Here is a 21,816-nt window from a genome sequence, read left to right as displayed (position 1 = left end):
ACCATGGCATTTTTGTACATTTGCCCTTTTTATTTCTTCTCTAATAAAAAACCTTTCTGGTTGAACATCTGCCTGACTTGGAAAATTCCAGTTACCCCCCTCTTGCTTGCCTCCTTAAATCTAATTCCACTGATTAAGGAGATCTCCTTTTTTTTTTAATATTGTATTTGTATTCCGCCCTCCTTCAGGAAACTCTTATTTGGGTAACAGAGCGACTTCAGAATGGGAGTAATATACATTGTTATGACCCCTTCTTTCTCTTGGGTAGATTTTGCCTTTAATCTTTCCCTTACACTCTCTAGGTAGATTGCTGCCACCAGGAATATTATATTCCAAGATACTTTATTTAAATTTTCCCTTTTGTAACGTGTCCAAGCGTCAGGCTCCTTGTGGTTCTATGAGGCCCTGAGGATATGAATGGGATATAGCAATGACAGATACTCCGGGATATAACAAAAACAAAAGTAAACTTTTATTTTTTCAAGAAGCATATTGGTTTCATAAGAGTAGTTCTCAATTCTTAAAGTTACTTCACTTAAACTCATTCACACAGATCTAAGGTTTCACACACAGTTTGCCTGCTTTTCCCTAACTGTTCTTTCAGAAACATACTCGGATCAGGTTTCCACATAGGTTATATTTCTCTCAGTAATACTTAAACACGCTAAGGCAGCACACAGCTAGCCTCTCTTTTCCTCACTCAATATTTCTCTCAGAACTGCTTACTCTGGCAGCACACAGCTAGCCTCTCTTTCTCTGACTGAATGTTCTTTCACAAACATACTCAGTTCAGGTTTCCACACAGGTTATCTCTCTCTCAATAATACTTAAACATGCTCAGGCAGCACACAGCTAGCCTCTCTTTCCCTGACTGAATGCTCTTTCTTCACTCTCAGTCTAAAACTGCATTCACTCTGCCCACACTCTCAGACACCAACCAACCATATCACTCACTCATCCCTCTCTTTCACCCCCTCTTCACCTATATCACACCAAGCACTTAAAGACACATGCACACATTTACTTACAATCATTACACACATGCTTCTTTTAGCTCTTGATAACTGAGGTGCAGCGTTCTGCACCAGCTGAAGGGAGACCTATGTAGAGAGCATTACAGTTGCCAAGTCTTGATGTTACCATGTCATGGATCCAGGTGGCCAGATTGGCCGTGTCAAAATAGGGGGTGGGGGCATCTTTTAGGTTAGACTGAGTTTATGGAAGGCATTTTCTGCAGCTGCATTAACCTTCCTCTCCAGCAGCAGCACTGGGGCCAGTATAACCCACAGGCTCTTAAACAAGTCTGCAAAGGTCAGCTGAACCCCATCAAAAGTGGGGAGCACATCCTTTAATATCTCTGCCTTCCCAACCGTATCACTTCTAGCTTGTCTGGGTTCAGTTACAATTTGCTCACATTCAGTTATTTGACAACAGTTGTCAGGCAGTGGCTTAAAGCTTCTACTGCATAACTAGGGGATGTCCAGTCCCATAGCTATAAATGATTTTTCCTAAATGTTTTACATAAAAGTTGAATAACATGGGGAAAACATGGGCCAGTTGGTTAAATTCTACATCCCTCCATGATGGAACAGATATTCCTGCACGGCCCATTCCGCCGCACCTTGAACCTAGTCCCTGCTTAGTAAAGAGGCCTTCTGGAAGAGGTAAATTTCAAATCCAACTGATTTGCATCACAGGTTGTCTTACCTTTGTTCTTTTGTCCAATGTCTAAATTTGCCCTTGAAATGATACTTGTGGAGATTTTACGTGTCTCCACATTCTGTCTTTTGAAGTTTTACCACTGTATCAATCCTCGGGAGTTTAACTTCTTCACCAGTATGTGCCAAGAGTTCTTCCTATAATATACCTGGTCCACATCTTATCCTACTGGCTTAATAGTGGATTTTGGTACACATCCAATAGTTACTTTCTAGTCATGCTGTTCATTCCTCTTCCAATCCTGATTGGTTCTGCAGCAGTGATACCAATAACTCAGAAACAAGTTCCACAGAAGTTCTCCTAAGAAAAACAATGTCCTTTATTGGTCTACCAGTGGAAATTATCACAATGAGATGCTTTTACCTATAAACTGAATGACAGTCACAATGCAGGTGGAGGAGAAAGGATGTGGAAAGCAGAAAGGCCCTTTTGCATGCAAGCTGGAATAAGGAAGAAATGAAACCACATTTCTTACATAGTTTGGATTCTCCCTTATGAACTTCTGCTTTATAAGTAGCTTTTAGATTGCACGAGTAAGAAAGGCAACAGCTAGAGACAGCAATCTTATGTCATCATGTCATATAGTTCTGCAAACTGTCTAAACAGAATGGTCCTGGAAGATCCTTTATAAAGGAAAAGGGACCGTGGACTATACCACTGGGTCATGTGCTTGCTGTATGTATTATCTTGCTGTCACTGCTTTATTTTCTATTGATGTAATGCCATTTTTCTCCATTGCATCTGCATTCTATATCATGTCTAATATTGTATGCTTGTTCAGATTTCTGTAATTCTTGTCTATTGCTTATTAGATGTCTCATATTGATTGCATCAATTTACACCATGTAATCCACTTTGAGTCAGCGAGAGAAGCAGACTACGTAGTAAATAAATTGAGTTTTTAAAAATCATGCTTAAAATTGTGATTTATTAGTAATAATCACTTGTTTCTTGTTAGTGAGAATTCAGCCCACCACTGAGGCAAACTCTGTATCTCTTGAATATATAGGAAAGATCTTGAATAATCTCAATATATTATTTATTTAGGATATTTCTATGCCCTCTCTTCTACGCCTGGTTGAGGTGCCTTACAATTAAAAACATGTCATATTTTAAAAAATTGTTCTCATTATAGTGAATGCACAAATATCCTTCCTGTGTACATATACATGTGCACATTTGTTTGTTAAAAACATGCCAATGTGTGTTCATTTTATGAATGACATTAGGGACTAGTACCTGGAAAAATGTGGTGTATCACACAATCAGCTGTACATGCATTGAATGTAACATGAGAATTACTCTACATAAAAAGAACACAGATTGTACAAGCATTCACTGTAACTTGTGAACAGAGCTCTAGATGAAAATTATTAGAATCCAGGTTCTATTGTGCTGTGTAACTTCTGAATTTCTGGTGCAGATTTAATAACAACATCCCTCAAAACAGAATGCAGTACATAGAAAAGAAGAAGTATCCTCAGATAACTCGTGGTTGAGCCATAACAACAGCGCTCCCCCTCAGACTAAACACCTAGCTTGTTCTCTCAGAACTTCTCCTAGCCCCCATGTTTTCCTGGTTCTATATACTTTCAGGCATGCTGTTGCAGCTTCCTCCCCTTCTTGAAATTCTTGACAATTTTTCTGTAAGACTGATATTAACTCTTCACCTGTGTTTCTGAGCTTCTACTTTGGCACGTTTCCTCAAATACAATTTCACCGGAGGAGGGCTTACATTTCACGCTATTCTTCCTTAGATTCCAGGAATACTCTAGTGGCATTTTAAGGATTGACTGGTTGTGGCATAAATGTTTGTGGATGGAAATCCACGAAAGTCAACGATAAACTTGCTAGTTATTTGGTGCTACAAGTCTGCCTGTTCATTCTTCTTCCAGAGGAAACACTTTTGTGAGAAAGAACTCCAGCACGTCGGGCAGATCCAGGACAGACCCTTTTAATTCGCGTAAATTCGTCATAACCTTGTGCGTGCTTACTCGAGAACAAGACCCCTTTGACTCGGTGGAACTTACTCTCGAGGTAACAGCGTATGCGACAAAGCAGTAACCGCCCAAGCAAGCCAGGGAAAGTGAGGCATTCTCCCGCCTAAAGGCGGGGTGGGAGGACGGGAAGGTGGGGGGGGGGAAATGAGTCGCATCCTCTGCAGGGCTCGAGTTCCTCCTTCGCCCAGGTAAGAAGCACCGACACAGGAAGCCTCTTTTGGCGTTTGCCCAATCAGACAGGAGGATGTGGCACTGGGGGTGTAGCCCCCTGCTCTAATCCAATGGCTGTGGAAAGCGCGGGTGATGGACAGGTCATCCTCTCCTTCTCTCGCCTCACCCACCGGTCGGCTCTAAGGCGGAGTTTTCCCGTTGTCTTTTTTCTTTTCCAATGATGTTGGGAAGCGTCATCGTTATTTCCCGTGATGCAGTGCGGCGAAAGGCGGTAGCAATGCTGCGAGAGGAGACACCGCAAAGACTTTATCCGGATCTTGGGCGGCGGCGGCGCTGCTGGATTGGCGGGGTCACCCTTCTGCAAGTAACGGAGGTGAAACCTTGAAGGGAGGCGCTGGGGAAGGTGGAGGCGAGAAACCGGCCTTCGGTGCTGGGGGTGGGTGGGGAGCCTATTTTCCCCTTCGCCTGCCGGGAAAGCGCCGCTCGAGGAAGCCGGAGGGGCTCCGCGCTGTTACTGCGACGACCTAAAAAGGGGGTGGAAGTCACGTGCCCTCGGCTCCCCGGTATCTGGTCCCCTCCTGCATCCCTGGCTTCTCCCTCCCTTCTCTGACATACCTCAGTGTTCGTGCAGTACCGCCCGCTAGCCTGCTTCTGATTGGCGCTTTCGGCTGCACCCTTTTGCGATTGGCTGGCGCCGCTGCTTGTATAGGTGGCGTCAGTTCCCGTAGCAAGTTTGTGCTGGGCGAGGGGGAGACCTTGCCGAGGGAGAGGAGGATGGAGGGGCGGGAGCGATGCTGCAGTTGGGGACGCCGAAGCCGCGTCCAGACTCCGCCCCGCCCTTCCAGCCCAGAGCCGGCGCTGCTTCATTCTGCGCCCTCTGGCCTCTTCCCCTTCCCTTCCCGCCATCGGGGCCTGGCGAGGCGAAAGGCCCCCCGCGCCCCGAGTTCTGCCGGAGCGGGCGGGAGTAGGACGAGATGGGGTGGGCTTTCCTTGGCAGGCTGCCCTGCTCGCCACGAGGCGCGCCGCCTCTCCTTCCCCTTCCCGCGCCTTCGCTCCCGCGTCTCGTATCGCAGGCGGCGAAAGCGAGCTGGAAGGGCGCGTGTGTTTCCACAGAAGGAGAGGCGGTGCGTGTCTGGCCGACGCTATTTTAGCGCCAAAGTCAGGCTGCAACTTGTTAGCGCGGAGCGGTCGCGTTACCCTTTCCACCCGCCTCCTCCTTTCCATCCCCGAAGTCTGCGCTGTTCTAGTTCCCGCATCGAAATTCAAACTTAAGATGTTTTTATGGTGAAGATCTGGGTGCACACCTCCCCTCACCTTAAAATCCACGGCTCGCAGTTTCTGAGCGGTGCTGTAACCCATTGTATCCTAACTGGAGGTAAATTAAAGACTTGCAAAGCTTTTCATGTGCCAGGGTAGGGATGGGGAGAGACGTGCATTGACACACAGTAGAGAAGTATGACTTCTTTGAAGATTTACAGGCTGTCTTTTTCATTATAGCAGCTGGAAAAGGAGAGACCTGGGCCTCAGATGTGGTAGTCAGACAATGCTGAAGATTATGATAAAGGAAAGTATTTGGGAAATGTTTAAATTGTTTTTGTTAGCTCTTGGTAGTAGGGGTTTTGTTATGCATTTTGCTAACCTGGTGAACTGTGTCTGCTTTGGGGGAAATGGGATTTCAGTTTGAAATAATGGTGGATTAACCTCTTACCCTGCCTATAGACCTGTATTACCTTAGTTATTGTACAGTTAACTTCTCTCTATCCCTTGCAGATAATGTGTTTGTTAATCCCTCTTGTATAATAGTTACTGGATATTTCTTCTTATGCTAATTCTTTGATCTGGTGAAACACAGCAACCAACATATAATAGTTGGAACCAGTTACTCTTTACTTTGCAGAGTATCAGACAAATGCCTTAAAAATTTACTAAGGTACTTAAAGGTTGCTTGTTTAGTTGCAACCAAAGCCGAGTATGCTTATACACATACAGTAGAAAATGTACATACCTAAGCATCTTCTGAAGTAGAGCTGTTGAATTAAATATGATTGGACCAGTTATAAAAAGGGTCAAATAAAAGAAAATGGACATGTACAAAAGGACTATTTTAACTTGATTCATTTAATATTAGCATTTCAAGAAATAAACCCTGAGCGTTTCAGAAGAAAATTTATATAAGAGTCAACTTACTTTGGTTTGAGGCATTGCTTTCAGTTCCAGAGATCTGATGGTATATTGCAGAATGTTGTGCTTGGTGTGAAATCTGTTTATTTATAAACTTTGCTTCACATTGAAGGGAAACAAAACTCAGTATCATTAATTCAGTAACCAAGGCCAGCAGTTTATTTCTTCTGTTGCAGAAGAAACAAACTTTATTTGGCTCCATCTAACTGACCCAAGATGAGTAACTGAAAAAAATCGAGTATAACAGTTACTGATGCCTTATCCTTTGTGCCTTGAATAGGGAAAAACATCTCCAGTAGCAGGGTAAGTGTATTACAGCTTATTCCATACATGCTTGAATTAGAGCCAAGATACACATTTTGGTGGGGTAGCCATGTTATCTGTTGCAGAAAAAGAAGTTTTGTGGCTAAGTAATGCACTTCATGTATCTTATAAAATAAACTCTGGTTCATAAAAGCCTATTCCATAATACATTTGTTAGATTTTCAGGTCATGCAAAGACAACTTGCTTGACCTTGTGAAATCCTTGTTATTTTAATGAAATTACGGATTTCTGTTAAATTCTATTAGGAATTAAACAGCTAAGATTCTAAACATACATACTTTCTACTGAGTCTCATTGATTTCAATGAACTTGTATGTGAAATCAAACGGATCATCCCATACAACATTCTTGAACCCTTTTCTAATAGTTACTGTGCTGTTGTGCACCTACATTACATCTCTTTGTTTGTGAAGGAGAAGACGTATATTTATCATGGATATGCTTAATATTCATCTGCAGGCCTAACTTCAAAAACATGAAGGACCTGCATGTCTTGGCATTAATGACTGTTGTTATTCTATGAACTGGATCTACAAAACAGGCCTCTTTAGGATTTTGTTCCTTAAACAGTAGTCGCTCCCCCCCCCCCTCCCATTGTCTCTCTCTTAAAAATCTTTTCCCCTGCAACTTAGGAATTGTTTTATGAACAGAAGCTGTGGTTCATGGTAGGATTTCTAGCTGTTACAGAGGGTTTTTTTAAGAACCTGGAAAGGAAAGTCCCTTCCAAATAGTTCAGTCACACATCACTGAGTTTTGTTTTTTTACTTCATGAGAAAGTGTTTGTTGTGTAAAAGGAGCTAAATCTGACTTCTGATAAAATTTTTGTAGACTTCATAGATTCTTTCATTAGCTACTTTGGGTCTTGGGAGAAATATACTTAATCATTAATTAGATCCTTTTTTCAATTTCTTGATTGTTATGCTTTCTTTAATGTGGTCTGTAAAAAGTTTTTAACTTCTTAGTAAAGTTGTATTTGACAAATACCAAATGAATATTATAAAGAAGTATGGGTTTGATCCCAAGAACCATGAGCAGAGTCCCGTCAGTCCCCGTGCTTCTCAAAAACTGCTCCTCAGAGACAGTTGGCAACAGCTTGAATAGAAAAAACACTTCAGTAACCAAAGCGGGAGTGGGGTTAAGTAAAGTATTATATGGGTAGATGTTGACATTCACTAAATCTGGTATTTGAAAGGGCAGTCTTTACCACTAAATTGCTTTTTTTTCCCCAGAAAAAAACAGCAGCGTTGGTTTTATGAATGATTTTTTTGCCGACAATTGAAAGTGCAGTTTTTAATTCATCTTCTTCCCTTCAAGATTGAACATGAAGGAGAAAGGATACTATAGTTTGTCTTTTACTGAGCATTTGCTATCAACTGAATTTTGCAATATCGAATCCTAGCTATTATTTTTTTTTAAACTAACTTTTCATCGTATGATCTCCATCTCTCAAGTGAAGATGCCTGCACTGTGGGTTGAGGTAGTAGGTTGTATAGTTTTAGGGTCATACCCACCACTGGGAGATAACTATACAGTCTACTGTCTTTCCTAAAGAAGCAGAGAATCAACAGTGACAACTTCATTGTTTCATTACTGGAGTTATGAGTCTTGTCACAAAGCTTTGCTTTTTGAGTTGTTGAATGCCAGTGTTAATAGTTTTCCTGAATAAGATTGACATGGCAAAAACACCTGTTCTAGTCCTGCCTATCGGTTTCAGATGCAAAGATGCCAAATTGACTAGAAGTAGAGGTTTCTCATTCTCATAAATTTCTCTTCTCAGGTTGAGGTAGTAGATTGTATAGTTGTGGGGCAGTTATTTTGCCCTCTTCAGGAGATAACTATACAATCTATTGCCTTCCCTGAGGAGTAACATTTCTGCAGTACAGTTTTTGCTGTTTGTTGCCCATAACGCACAAGATCCTGACTGCCACAGGATAGGGGAGCTGAGAGAGGACCCGTGAAATTCTGCTGGGGGAGAAGGGGCTCTCAGGAATAGAAGGTTGGGGATACTTGAAAGTCTTGCATTGAGAGAGAGTCCTTGTACCCCTAGAAATGCTGCACTGGATCTCACCCCTATCTTCTATAATTCTTGCACACTAGGAAGAAATCTTGTTTTATCTTGAAAACTCTCATTGATGTAATCAGTTTCTCCTCTGGCTGTGATGTAGAGATGGATGGGTCAAAGGTCATGAAGATAGTATATCAATTTCATTTTAACTCTTCACTTTTCAAAGAATGGAGTTAGTGTAACAGACTTGTATATGTGCTTTATGGTATTTCCAAGTATGCATTTTGAAAAACTGTGCTTCTTACTTGAGCTTTAAAAAGACATGATTCCTTTGTTGCTAGATTGAATGCGGGCACTGAGTGTTTCAACTAGAATCAATGAGCTGGATTCAGACTACATTTTCTGCTGATGGAAGGAATTTGTCAGCAAAATGGAGCTGTTCTTCCCCCTTCAGCTCACTGATCTCCCCAAAATACTGCTCCTGAGGTGGCAGGGCACCATCAGGTAAATCAGAAGGACTAATTAATGCAAATCTCCCCCTTTCATTTAATGGAATACTTAGATGAGATCCAACCCATTATGTAAGGTGATAACCATTTAGCAGTCTAAGTTAAATGAAGGGCGTTTATAATACTGCCTTTGTGCTTAAGAAATCAATCACAAGAGGTGAAATGCCTACTATCCAAGATGAACATGTGTTTCTGATAATTGGTTTTTCTGTTTTGATGTAAAGTTGATCTTTCACTGCAGCTGTTTTTGAAGAATTGCAGAAGAAGTGGTGAGTTCCTAGGAAGAGGTAGTAGGTTGCATAGTTTTAGGGCAGTGGTTTTGCCCAGAAGGAGTTAACTATACAACCTGCTGCCTTTCTTAGGGCTTTAAAATTACAACAGGATCATATTGGCTCAGTCTAACCTTCCTTCATTAGAGTATGGTATGCAGAACTTAATATTGCTTTGTCCTCTTGTCTGAATAATCCAGATAAGGTACTTCTACATTAACTCTTACAGGCTCCAGAACGTACACACACAGGGTAATTCAGAGTGAAATGCAGTCAAATACATCATTAACTAGGACTGAAGTGAAACAGTGCTCCCTTGAGCAGTTGGTAAGAATCCTTGCATTTTGATTATCCCAGTAAGAGGACAAGAGAGAAGATTACTCCAAAAAAAAGTCTGAAAATCATATTTCTGTAAAGTAGGACATAGTACAGTTCTAAACAAATATTTCGAAGCCCATTTTCTTCAATAGACAAAGAAGGATGCAGCTTCAGTTCAGATGGCACTGATAGTAATGTAGTTGCTGTATAGCGTAGTGTCCAGTGAGATTTTGTTACACTGGTTCCATCTGTTTCTCATGCAGTGATCCTTGTAGTCTGGGTGTAAGTTGTGGTCTGAGGCTTTAGAACCCTTCTGTCTTATCCTACATCCAAACTTGGAAATTGTCACAGGTATGTTTTGTCTACTATGATGCTTTAGTTTTGAATGAATTTTATCTTACAAAAAAGATGAATTGTAATTTAGCCTGTTTTTACAAATGTTGGAAAAAATTGTTTCATTGTATACATTTACATTGTAATAGAATACTTAATAAAAAGAAGATAAGGTAATGAGAACTCAAGAATTTAAGAGTCTAGGTAAGATATGAATAACTGACCAAGTGTTTTATTTTTATAATAAATATCAAAGCATATCTCATTCTCTGCAACTTCAAAATTACATCAAGTTTTCTGTATAATTCTTAGTGACTTTTTAAACACTGTAGTTGTGCCCTTTGTGCACAAAATTATGGACCAGCAAGGCTGTTGTTCCGATTAATGTGGAGTCTGTTAGATGAATGTTAAATGGAATTAAATCTTACAGATCAAAGCAGTATGCTCTTAAAATGTCTGTCTGATTCACTCCAGTCACCACACCAACAATGCTCACGTCATCACAGGCCACCTTTGTAAAGCCCCTAGTAAAGGGAAAAATATAAAATGGTCAACACACGCTAGTACTTACAATTATATAACACTTAACTCTTCATGGTCACTATTACAAATGGAGTTACACAGTTTCTTATTTGCAAGGAATATCACACCCCCGTCCTAGTTTTAAGGATTCTTAAGTAAAAGCTGATTAGTTAATTCTACATTAAAAGCTTGTGGTTGGGGCACAAGAACAACTGATGTTTTAAGGTTTCCATATGTAGATGCACTGCTTAAGCTATCCCAGTTACTTTCCCAGAAAAAAATCAGGACCATAGAATACTGTTCACACAGGGACTTAATGCAGTGTAAGCAAAAATAGATAACTACTTCTCTGCATGCATAAAATCACTTTCTTGCAAGTTTAAATCTCATCTAGCAAAAGTCTTACTATAGGGTTGAAGATTAAACTCTTGGCATTATGTGAAAATAAAATTCATACTACTATTGGATGCCCTGATCTGGATAGCCCAGGTGAGCCTGATCTCATCATATCTGAGATGCTAAGCAGGGTTGGCTTTGAGTAGTAATTGGATGGGAGATCTCCAGCAAACACGAGGACAGGCAATGGCAAACACCTGTTCGTCTCTTGCCATAAGTCAGCTATGACTTGAGGGCACTCTCCACCACCACACTACCATTGTGTGTTGTCTGATATTTTAGATTAATTGTAGTAGACATAAGATTAAATTATAGGTGTTCTGATCAAATTGCATTCTCATAGTTTACCTTTTCACCTTTGTGTTGTTGTAGTATTAGTATTATGATTTATAGTCTGCCTTTCACTGAGGTCCAAGGTGGATTATACAATGCAAGTTAAAATGCAGATATAATCAGCAGGACATTCACTGAGCAAAGTACAATAATGAACAGAGTTCATACTGAGTAAATAGTTTGATTTAAGGTCATCTAAGATGTGATTTGGAGAACGGAACCTCTATGCTTCGTAGAAATAACCATTCTTGAAATGTGTTACTTTTCCAAATAAAGAATTGGGATTTGGGTCTCCAGTGTCTTAAATGGAAACTTAGCAGTATTTGAAAATAGTAACATAATAATAATATTTGATTTATATACCACCCTTCAGGACAACTTAACTGTCCACTCAGAGCGGTTTACAAAGTATGTCATTATCCCCGCAATAATAATCACCCTGTGAGGTGGGTGGGGCTGAGAGAGCTCCTAGAAGCTGTGACTGACCCAAGGTCACTCAGCTGGCTTCAAGAGGGGAATCAAACCCGGTTCTCCAGATCAGAGTCCCATGCTCTTAATCACTATATGTTTCTATGGTTGCACTATAGAGTAACATGCCATGCTATTGCATTGTACTTGAAGAACAGCCAGTTAAGACAAGCTCTGTTCTCTGTGCTCCCCACTCCCGACTTCAGAGGTGAGGTGAGTAGCGACCAGAGACGGGTTTTTTTAGTAATGGCACCTCATTTAGGAAATTCCCTTCCCCTTCAGGCTCACCCAATACTCACGTTGCTGTCTTTTAGGAGCCAAGACAAAATGTTTCTGTTTACCCAGGGATTTAAATAAGGACCTGGCCTTTTAACATTTAAATGTATTTTTAGTCTGGAACTTATTTTATACTGCTTGATGGTCTGTGTTTTTATGGTCTTTTATTGTGGCTGCATGTTTTAATTAGTATCTTTCCCCCCTTATTTTGTAAGCTATCTCAGGCAGATTCCCTGGTAGGCAGTATAAACTTTTTTTAAATGCATGTCGTTGTGAGCATTCTAGTAGGTAAAGGTAATCCCCTGTGCAAACGCTGAGTCATTACTGACCCATGAGGGGACGTTGCATCATGACGTTTTCTTAGTAGACTTTTTACAGGGTGGTTTGCCATTGCCTTCCCCAGTCATCTACACTTTACCCCCAGGAAACTGGGTATTCATTTTACCGACCTCTGAAGGATGGAAGGCTGAGTCAACCTTGAGCCGGCTACCTGAACCCAGCTTCCGCCAGGATCGAACTCAGGTCGTGAGCAGAGCTTGGGCTGCACTACTGCAGCTTACCACTCTGCACCACGGGGCTCTTTTTAGCATTCTAATACTTGGTGCTATTTTAGTGTGCTTGAAAGTACTATTGCTGCATGGGTATTTTATTCCCCCCAAACTGCAATCAGGTTTCAGTATTCTTTTGAAACTTGCTGAAGAACTTCATTATTTTGTAAAAAATGACCCCATAGTAATTACTGTGTCAGCTTCTCAAGTTACATATAAGACTTATTTCAGCAGCACCTTTAGTTATAGGAGTAAGTAACAGCAGAAGGAAGGTTTTGCATGCTTAGTCTTACCCAAACCGAACATAGACGAGATGGGAAAGTCAGACTCATTCATACAAATAAGTGTACTCCCAGCCATAGTAACAATCCAAAGTACTATGTGCAGTATCTGTATTCAACACCAGTCTCTCCAGATTAGCGAGTTACAGGGTATAAACTGCTACTAACGCCATTTAGGTACAAAGGATACTGCTAAAGGTGAACATAATAACTGCACTTAAATGCTACTCTTCTAGGTAGATTTGTACCCCACTCAGACAAACAAAGTTAGTGTTCTTATCCTCACAATACAGCTGGGGAGCTAGGGCTAAGATGAATGGCTTACTCAAGGGCATCTGCTGAGATCATGGCAGTAGTGGGATTTGAACTAGCAGAGCCCAAACATTTAAGTACTATGCTACAGAAGCTCCATGTCACACTAATTAACATGGTTTCATTTAAGATCCTGTTAGTGTTATCTTCTACTTCCAGCACTTCCAAATTTTAATTTTGTTGAAGTCTGAAAATAATAAAAGGTAGTAAGTCCTGAATGAGTGATGGTTGTCTAGATTAGGAACCTGGTTAACTGAAATGTCAGCATCTAGTCATTTAGAGTAGGCCACCAGAAATGTGTTAGCAGTCACTCTGTGTTATGTCTATATGAAAAATAATAGTTTTAACATTTGAAATAGCAAGAATTAGAGATTCTAAAGAAAGCAATTGAGAAATGAGCTTTAAGAAGGTAACATTACCGTGACCATCTATGAGATCCCCCTACTAAATGATAGCGACTAATGAGTGAGGATGTTTTGTTATCATTTTTCCAGGTATACACACGGAGTGAGAGATCTAAGGATGATGTGACAACACGAAAAAGATCCTGCAAAAAAAAAAAATCCTTTAAAATTTGGTGTTTCTTAAGTGCAGTGTAAGTGGGGCAGTAGTAGTAGTAGTAGTAGTAACTGTATATACCACCCATATTGATGTAATCATCCTCTTGTGATCTTGGAAAGTGTTTAGTTCAGTCCCATTCAGAGAGTACAATTTCAACTCCATATCAAATGCTATAATAAGTGTTTGTTTCCCAAATCCTGCAAAGGTCCTGTATTGCGTAAATATGTGTTTGTTTGGTAATTGGAAGGTTGCAACCTGTTGAGCTTTTATAGAAAAGAATAGTTAGATGCCTTGTTTCCATACAGTTTTAGCACTAAAACTACATTTATAGTGTTTTCTAGTGATGGATATTCTACTTCCATGTTCCTAAAGAGTACTGCAAGAGTGCTCTACAACATTTTAGTTGCCTTACTCTGACTTCTGTTGGGATTTGGATCTCCGTAGTGGCTCTGGTATACTCACACTTTGGAAAAGAGTGACAGCAGACAGAACATTCCAGTTAGATAGCGTGTTGTCTGAGGGCTTCAGAAAATGTGGTTGACCAAATAGACTTATCTCCATAAGACTAAAATACTTCAGCACAATAGTGTATTAAGCAACCCAGAAAACAGAAAGAGAATGCAGTCCATATGTTCATTCTACAAGATAAAAAACCCCTTAAAATATGCTGTTTTATCTAAGATGGACATGCCAACCTATACAAGCAAACTACTACTTATTGCACGCTACTAAAAGTAACAAATTACTTTGATTTGCCTGGTCAATTTAAGTGTGTAGAGCTTTACCAATAGTAAATAGTTTGGGGAAGATTCAGTGATACCAACTACTGAAACACTTGAGTGGATTTTCTTCCAGATTGTCATCTGAAGTAGTTAATGTTACTATGCAATGATTACAAAGAATGACTTGGAATAAAAGGTAAAGTTGTTTCTTTTCTAATATTTGGACTGCTAATAAATAAAATAACAAGTAAAACTCTACTGCTTTTAAGCAACAATTTAAAGAAACTTACCTGTAATATTAAGTTTATATTTAGATTTCTGCATAGCTATATCAAAAGTCGTGATGTGATATTGTTGCTCAATTTCATGCATTAGGGCTATCCTTGCTGGTTCTGCTGGTAACCAACAGGTGACAAAAGCACACTTATTAATTGGCAGAGGACTAGAAAACATCAGTTGATCATCTTCTGGATTAGTTGCATAATATGTATATAGCACCTAACATGCAAAAATGAGAAGCATATTTATTGGCCTGACTACAACAAACTATGTCAATTGCATCCAAGGGCTTGTCTGTGGGATTTTCAACTTTTGTTTCTCTAAATTGCAGAGCCCTGTACCATATCACAAACGGGTTTTGAAACTTGCTTCAGTTTCCAAAGACATTTGTTATGTAGCATAGGCAGCTGCCACTCAAAAACACTGTTCTTTATAGTTAGAACATTCTTTGTGTCAGGGTCATTATCAACAACTAAAACTCCCAAATACATAACCACTTAGACAATGTTCATGCTAAAAGGTATCCTACAGCTCTTACTAAAAGGCATCTCACAAGCTACAAGGAAGCTTAGGGACTAATTGAGAATGTCATAGTCAGTGGGTCCTAGATAGAAAACATAATGTGACCTGAATCTTCCATAAATATTGCTATAGCTACTAAGTAATTCCTTTGGTCACAGCAGATGAAATAAGTACTGTTTAAAAGGCATGGCATGTTTTCTGCACTAATAAGGGAATACTTGTGAAAGAAAAAAGCAAAGCAACTTTTGAATGAATATAATGTAAACTGAGAACTTGTAGAGTTAAGCTTCAGTATTTTGGGATGATCCATGCATTATATTTCAGAGCTTCTCAGTTCCTAAAAGGTGATTACAATAGAAATTTTAGTTCCTGGATCACTTACTGCATCACTGCTACTTTTAGTGCTTTTCTCTCTTCTAAACACAGTACAGCAGGCAGCTCAGAAAATTACAATGCACAAGCTTCGGACAACTTTACTACTCAATGCAGTGCCTAGAATAAGGGCATGAAGTATAATGGACCGAATCCAAAGTACTGTGCGACCAGTTCCGCTTTGCTTCAAGGAGCTTTGAACTTAGGTTTTTTAAAAAACAATACAGATTGCTTTGTCAAACGTCTTTTTAAATGGAAGGAAATGTCACGTTCAGCTTATGATATAGAATGGATGTCAGTCTGGTAAATGGGGAAAATACATATTTTAACCCAAAGCCTTCACTATATGCAAAATAATTCTTTGGAAGAGTTCCTTATTGAGGAGATGACTCTCAAACCAATAGACATGACTCTCAAAATACAGCTACAGGGGAGAACTGAGTGTATCGTACACTGTCTTTTTCCAGGGTGATAGCAGACATTCAGAGAGCAGCAATACACCCTAGACCATCATCAAGCATCATAATGTGCATGGATTTTGCAGCAAATTTGCAGGGGTTCCTTGATAGACTCAAGTAGAAAGGTTTTCCTAATACAACATTCCCTTTTTTATTAATGCAGAGTATAGAAGTCCCTTAGGCATATATACTGTATATCCTCAGTAAGGGGAATCCAAAATAATAGTACTGATTTTTTTTCATAATTAAGTCTGTTACTAAAACTCAGATGTCTCATATGTACATTGTTTACTACCATTATACTTCATACAAATACCCAGCACATTTAATCAATGTTAATGAGGCCAGAAATATGTAGGAAGAGGAATACAGCAAACTGAATAGATTTATTAGAGACTCCCAGTCTTTAGAAACAAGATGTAAAACGTAACACTACCTTTGGTGCCTCGTTGCTATCCAGGGGAAGTATGACTATCCATTGTCCATCTGGTGAACAAGGCGACAAATCTACACCACAATTTGGAAATGGTTGTATGCAAGAAATCTGACTTAGATTAGGAGCTGCTAATGTATAGATTTTGCTGCTTGACGTGGCTACCTAAATCAAAGAGGAAATATGGTTAACATTAAGGCTAAATCAAAACGGCACTCCAGCTGTGTGCACTTTTCATAAGTTGAAAACAGGAGGCCTGCCTTTCAACAATTTGTTGGGGCATCTGAAAACTGGATGATACGTCCACCTATCTCATTAATGGCAGTGGCTATTCCTGATGACTACTTGCTGACTCTTCTCCCCTTTGGTTACATGACACCAGAAAAAAGTACCAACAATGTCATTTGCTGTGATTTGGGTTTATGACTGCTACATTACCAGTAAGACTTGGCTGCATGGTGGTATTGGTGATGGTGATGATGCAAAGGCAAATCAAATTGAGGACAATGCTTCTATGCCCTTACTGTAGTACAGTCTGGGGGGGCGGGGAGAGAGAGATGGTGGCAATCATTGGCAGATCATATAATAGCCACTGCTACCAGGTCTATGGCCAGCATGTGAACAAAGGGGCCAGGCAACTTTCAAGAAACTTCAATCCCCATTCAGACCCCCTTTTACACCAAAATACTTCATTTTAGAAAATTCTCAGTGGTCCTAGGGTGGGACAATCACAACTCATGAGCAGAGGTTCCTGACCTAGAGGCATGCTAGCTTGTCAGTCTTTTACCAACTCCCTAGAGGGAGAGGCTGGATTAAGACTCACAGGCCTTGGACCAGTCAGATGCCTATGTGACCAGTGAGGAAGGAGCAGTTGCGGAGCAAGAGCCACCGGTCATAACTTGCAAACACACCCATTCCCATGGGAAGTTTGCCCCAAATTGCTGACCCAGGTTCTCCATCCTGAAGAATCCCACAGAACAAAATAGAACCAGAAGGAATCAGACCTGAATAGGCTCTTGGATTAGGCTAGTGCCTTCCCACAGGCAGAGAGCCTTCCTCCAGCCATGGTGGCCTCCCCCTTCCTTTGGTTTTTGATAAGGTAGTCAAGATTGAATGAGAGGTGCTGGCTAGGCCAAAGGTGAAAAAAGGTAGTCCCTGTGCAAGCACCGAGTCAATACCCATGGGGGGGGGGGGGCGTGTCGGCATCACATTTTCTTGGCAGACTTTATGGGGTGGTTTGCCATTGCCTTCCCCAGTCACCTACACTGGGTACTCATTTTACGGACCTTGGAAGGATGGAAGGCTGAGTCAACCTTGAGCCAGCTACCTGAACCCGCCTTCCTCCAGGATCAAACTCAGGTCGTGAGCAGAGCTTGGCTTGCAGTACTGCAGCTTACCACTCTGCACCATGGGGCTTCTAATGGGCCAAAGGTAAGTCACCAAATTATTTCCCATCTGTTCCTTGACCCCAGAGGTGGCAGAGTAGTTTAAGCTCCCAGCAGCTGACATTCTGGTGGCAGACCTGCTGTCTAACACAGTCATCTCTGGATTCTGGTGGGCTTCCCAAGGATCCCGAGATAAGATCAACCTGACCCTCTGCAAGAACTTCAAGGCTTCTTTGGCAACCCTGTGGGCCTCATAAATGGGCTTGCTGTTTGATGGAGCCATCTATTTTTGGGGTTCAAACCTCTCTGCTACTGTCAAAGACACTCCAAAGGAGCTGAAGGACAACTTAAAATCACCTTGACTGCTGCCTTCAAGGCCAAAACATCTTGATGCCATCTAGATTTCGGCCAGAGATATGACTTCTAATGTCACATGGCTGCTAGTTATAATAATATTCAATTTATATACCACCCTTCAGGACAACTTAATGCCCACTCAGAGAGGTTTACAAAGTATGTCATTATCCCCACAACAAAACACCCTGTGAGGTGGGTGGGGCTAAGAGAGCTCCAGAGGACTGTGACTAGCCCAAGGTCACCCAGCTGGCTTCAAGTGGAGAAGTGGGGAATCAAACCTGGCTTTCCAGATCAGAGTCCCATGCTCTTAACCACTATGCCAAACTGCAATGTTGATCCTGCCTCTCAGGCCCAGGTGACCAGTGTTCCCTTCAAAGGGCTCAACTTATTTGGGGATGCCATGGATAAATTCCTGGTGGAGGATGAGGACAAGAAAAAGGCACTCCTGAGCCATAAAAGGGAAAGCAAATTTAAGAAGAGGTTTCAATCCTTTATGGACTCCATCCCTGACTTCAGACCCTACAGGACCAAAGGAAAATGGCAACAAGCAAAGCTTTCGGCCAGTGCCAGCAAGCGCTCCTCTATCAACAAACGAGGAAACTAACCCTCCTCAGACTGATGCCATACTGTCAGTAACCCCCCCCGCCCCCCCCCCAAACAATATTGGGGGCTGTCTTGTTTGCATATGCCTCGCACTGCTCAATCCAAGACCAGTGGGTACTGAACATGGTCTTCTCCAGGGATTACTCCATGGAGCTCAAATTCCTGCCTTAGGGCAAATTCATTCAGGTCCCCAGATATTGCTGCTCAACCAAACACCATACCTCATTCTCTAGTCACTAAACCATCTCCAGATACAGTCCCAGAGGAAATTTGGAATCTACCCCATCCTGTTTCTAGTTCCCAAGAAGAATGGAGATGAGAAAACTACTCTAGAGCTGAAATGGTTGAACAAGCAGATAAGAGACAAGAAGTTTCACATGGAGACTTTCAGGTCAATTGTAGTGGCAATCCCCAAGAGAGACTTCTTAGCCTCACTGGACCTACTGGAAGTCTACCCTCACATCCTAATCCTCCCAGCTCATTGTGCTTCCTGTGCTTTGCTTATGCTGGCCTCCATTTTCAATACTGGGCCCTCCCCTGAAGTCAGAGCCCCCAGTATTCATCAAATTGCTGGTCTCACTGGTGACACTTGTATGAACCCAGGTGTCTTCCCTTACCTGGATGACATACTTATCAGATCACCCTCCTGGACTGAGATGTTGGTGAATGTGGACTGGACCTTGACCTGTGTTCAGATCCATGGCTTTGTCATCAACAGGGAGAAGAGCTGCCTTGTCCTAGTAGGTGATCCTGGACATGTCCGTACACATGATCTTCCCGGGAGAGTTGGGGCAAAGCCCCTCCTCTTAGGGGCCTCTACCTATCAGTTATGACTGTTCCACCCTAGAACCACTAAGAAGGGAACTTCATGGTAATTGAATAAACTTTCCATTTAGTTGCAAGAAAGGAGATGTCCCCCCTGCAACAAGGCAACATGGAATTTTTTTGATTACTAAATGTATCAAAGTGTTTTTTAAATTCTTTAGCCAGAAGACTGAAGAAATTTTCTTTCAAAATTATTTCAACGTAAAAATATAAAAGCCAATCCAGAACAGCCCCCTCCTTTACCTCATGTTAAAATGGATTCCTCGGCTATAAAAGGCCAAGCCCAAATAACTTTAGTGTTTCCAGAGATGTTCAGGTTTTGGCAACATCTAGAGAGAACAAGCTTTATAGATATCATAAAGAATGTTATCTATTTTGTATTTAGACTTGGGCTTCAGATGGCACAGTCAAGAAGGTGCTTTAGTTGATTTTGAAGGACCAGTGGCAGGACATGAGGTTTCTAAGATATTTAGGGACACACAGGGTTTTAAACTTGTCTGTATAAGAGAGAAGTTATCTGGGTGCTGGCTGAAACATTGTTACAGCAGATTCTGGGATGTGAACAGGCACCTCTAGAAACTTCCACTGAAATGTATCACAGCAATCTTAATTCACTATTTCTAATAATTATTAAAGAACTGTATATATGCAAAAAGAACATTTCCTATTAGTGGCATGTTTGACCTTTCCCCTACCCCCTCCTCCTAACATTAAAAAAATTCACTTTTTCCTGTTCACAGACTCCTTATCGAGCCACACATTATGTACAGCTAACAGCATGTAGCACAATTCCAGTACAAAATAAATGTCACCAAAAAAGATGCTTGATTCTGAGATTTAAAAACATCATTGATCAAGCCTTAGGAATCACCAGCAGTACAAGCTTCACATGTGTGGTATGTTTTGCCATGACGCTCTGGCCTTCCCCTGGCGAACATACAGAAGCAGAATACATTATGCAGAATCAAAACATAGACATTATTGACACGTCTATATATTTTGGAATTCAGCTCTCCCCAGTACACTGTTTAAGCAGAGTTCCATGGACAAAGGACAGTGATTGTGTGTTTGTTTTATGCATAATATTGCCACATCTAGGAACCAGGATCAGCCCATCCTTCACTGCCAGGTTTGTCTCACCTCACGACCAGTGCTCTCTGATCTGGAAAGGCAAGAAAAGTGCTCCCCCTTCCATATTCCAAGTTTTGTTACGGTATTTCCAGGGTCAAGCTAGATGATTTTCCAAGCAATTCAGGCGACCTGAGAAGGCTATGAATTTCATCAGTAGCAGCAGCTTCAGCTATTTTAGTACTAGTTCTCCCCCCCCCCCACACACAGTTTTTACCGTCCCTGCTGTACTGTTTTCTTTCCCTTAGAGAAAAGCAACTGGAAGTTTTTAGACAGTGGGAGAAGCATTAAGCACCCACAGCTGTCCCTATGTACAACTGTGGTTTTTGGTTGTGTTGATCTGGGAGATCCAGGTTCAACTCCTCTCTCCCATAGAAGCTTGCTAGATGATCTTAGGCCAGTTATACTTTCTCAGCCTAATCTACCTCATTGGTGGTTGTGAGAATAAAATGGAAGAAGGGAGAATTGTGTTGTAAGCTGCTTAGGGTCCCCACTGCAGAGAAAAATGGGAAATAAATCCTATTTACAGCCTTCCAACAGGTAGGAGGCAGATAATTTGACCCTTTAAATGCAGGCTCTCCATCACACTTGCTCTTAAGCTAAGAAAGGTCTAAAATGGGCTCTACTTAGCAGCAGCCAACCTCAAGTGGACCACTTGACACCAGCTGATGCTTTGCATTCTTGTAAAATATATTAGACAAGGCTGACCTTTGATCCAGCTTGTACAATTTCTGTTTACAGGATTTTAAAATTCACTATGCCACGTTCTTAGCAATTCTTGATCAAGGTAACAGGAAGCTTGTCAAACACTACTTACCGACAGGAATGGCTTATTGTTTATTGTGTAGGCAACCATCGGGCAGAAAGTAGAGGCTGCTGAAAATGCTCCAAGCTCTTTCCCTGTATCCCCATGCCTAAGTTTGATTGTCCCAGTCAAATCTCTTGTGACAACCAGATTATGCTGAGGGAGTGTGATAACTTGTACTTGTGTTTCCTCTTTGGGACTCGACCAAATCTGTGTACCCTGATCAAAACAATAGAAAGTGCCAGCTGATGAGTACCACTTTAAAAACATGACCACATCAGTGCAGTCAATACTTAATATGCATTTTTGAAAGTATCACAATATAGCATGTGTTCTAGTAACAATTTTGTATGCTATACTATATAGAAGATCACCTGTTCATAGAACATTTCCCCTCTAC

The 21,816-nt window shown here is 41.1% G+C and overlaps 1 protein-coding gene and 1 long non-coding RNA gene across 3 annotated transcripts in view; one reads left to right on the top strand and one right to left on the bottom strand.

Annotated features, from left to right (window-relative positions):
• Window positions 1-4,155: 4,155 nt before the first annotated feature.
• LOC129328067 (uncharacterized) lies at window positions 4,156-13,612 on the top strand. The gene is made up of 4 exons (XR_008596849.1): window positions 4,156-4,263; window positions 5,388-6,374; window positions 8,743-9,848; window positions 13,461-13,612. It is a non-coding gene; the product is annotated as an uncharacterized LOC129328067 (long non-coding RNA).
• The window catches only part of FBXW12 (F-box and WD repeat domain containing 12), a 24,956-nt gene continuing 13,175 nt past the window's right edge, over window positions 10,036-21,816 (bottom strand). For both annotated transcript variants that reach the window (XM_054976806.1, XM_054976805.1), the window contains exons 5-10: window positions 21,429-21,635; window positions 16,317-16,478; window positions 14,540-14,747; window positions 13,606-13,790; window positions 13,386-13,513; window positions 10,036-10,354 (exon numbers count right to left, since the gene is read on the bottom strand). In XM_054976806.1, the coding sequence (XP_054832781.1) occupies window positions 10,255-10,354; window positions 13,386-13,513; window positions 13,606-13,790; window positions 14,540-14,747; window positions 16,317-16,478; window positions 21,429-21,635 (990 nt within the window). In that variant the 3' untranslated portion in view covers window positions 10,036-10,254. The remainder of the gene's footprint in view (window positions 10,355-13,385; window positions 13,514-13,605; window positions 13,791-14,539; window positions 14,748-16,316; window positions 16,479-21,428; window positions 21,636-21,816) is intronic.

This window comes from Eublepharis macularius, chromosome 4 (assembly GCF_028583425.1).
Source record: "Eublepharis macularius isolate TG4126 chromosome 4, MPM_Emac_v1.0, whole genome shotgun sequence".
NCBI lineage: Eukaryota > Metazoa > Chordata > Lepidosauria > Squamata > Eublepharidae > Eublepharis > Eublepharis macularius.
This window is presented reverse-complemented; position numbering and strand designations above follow the sequence as displayed.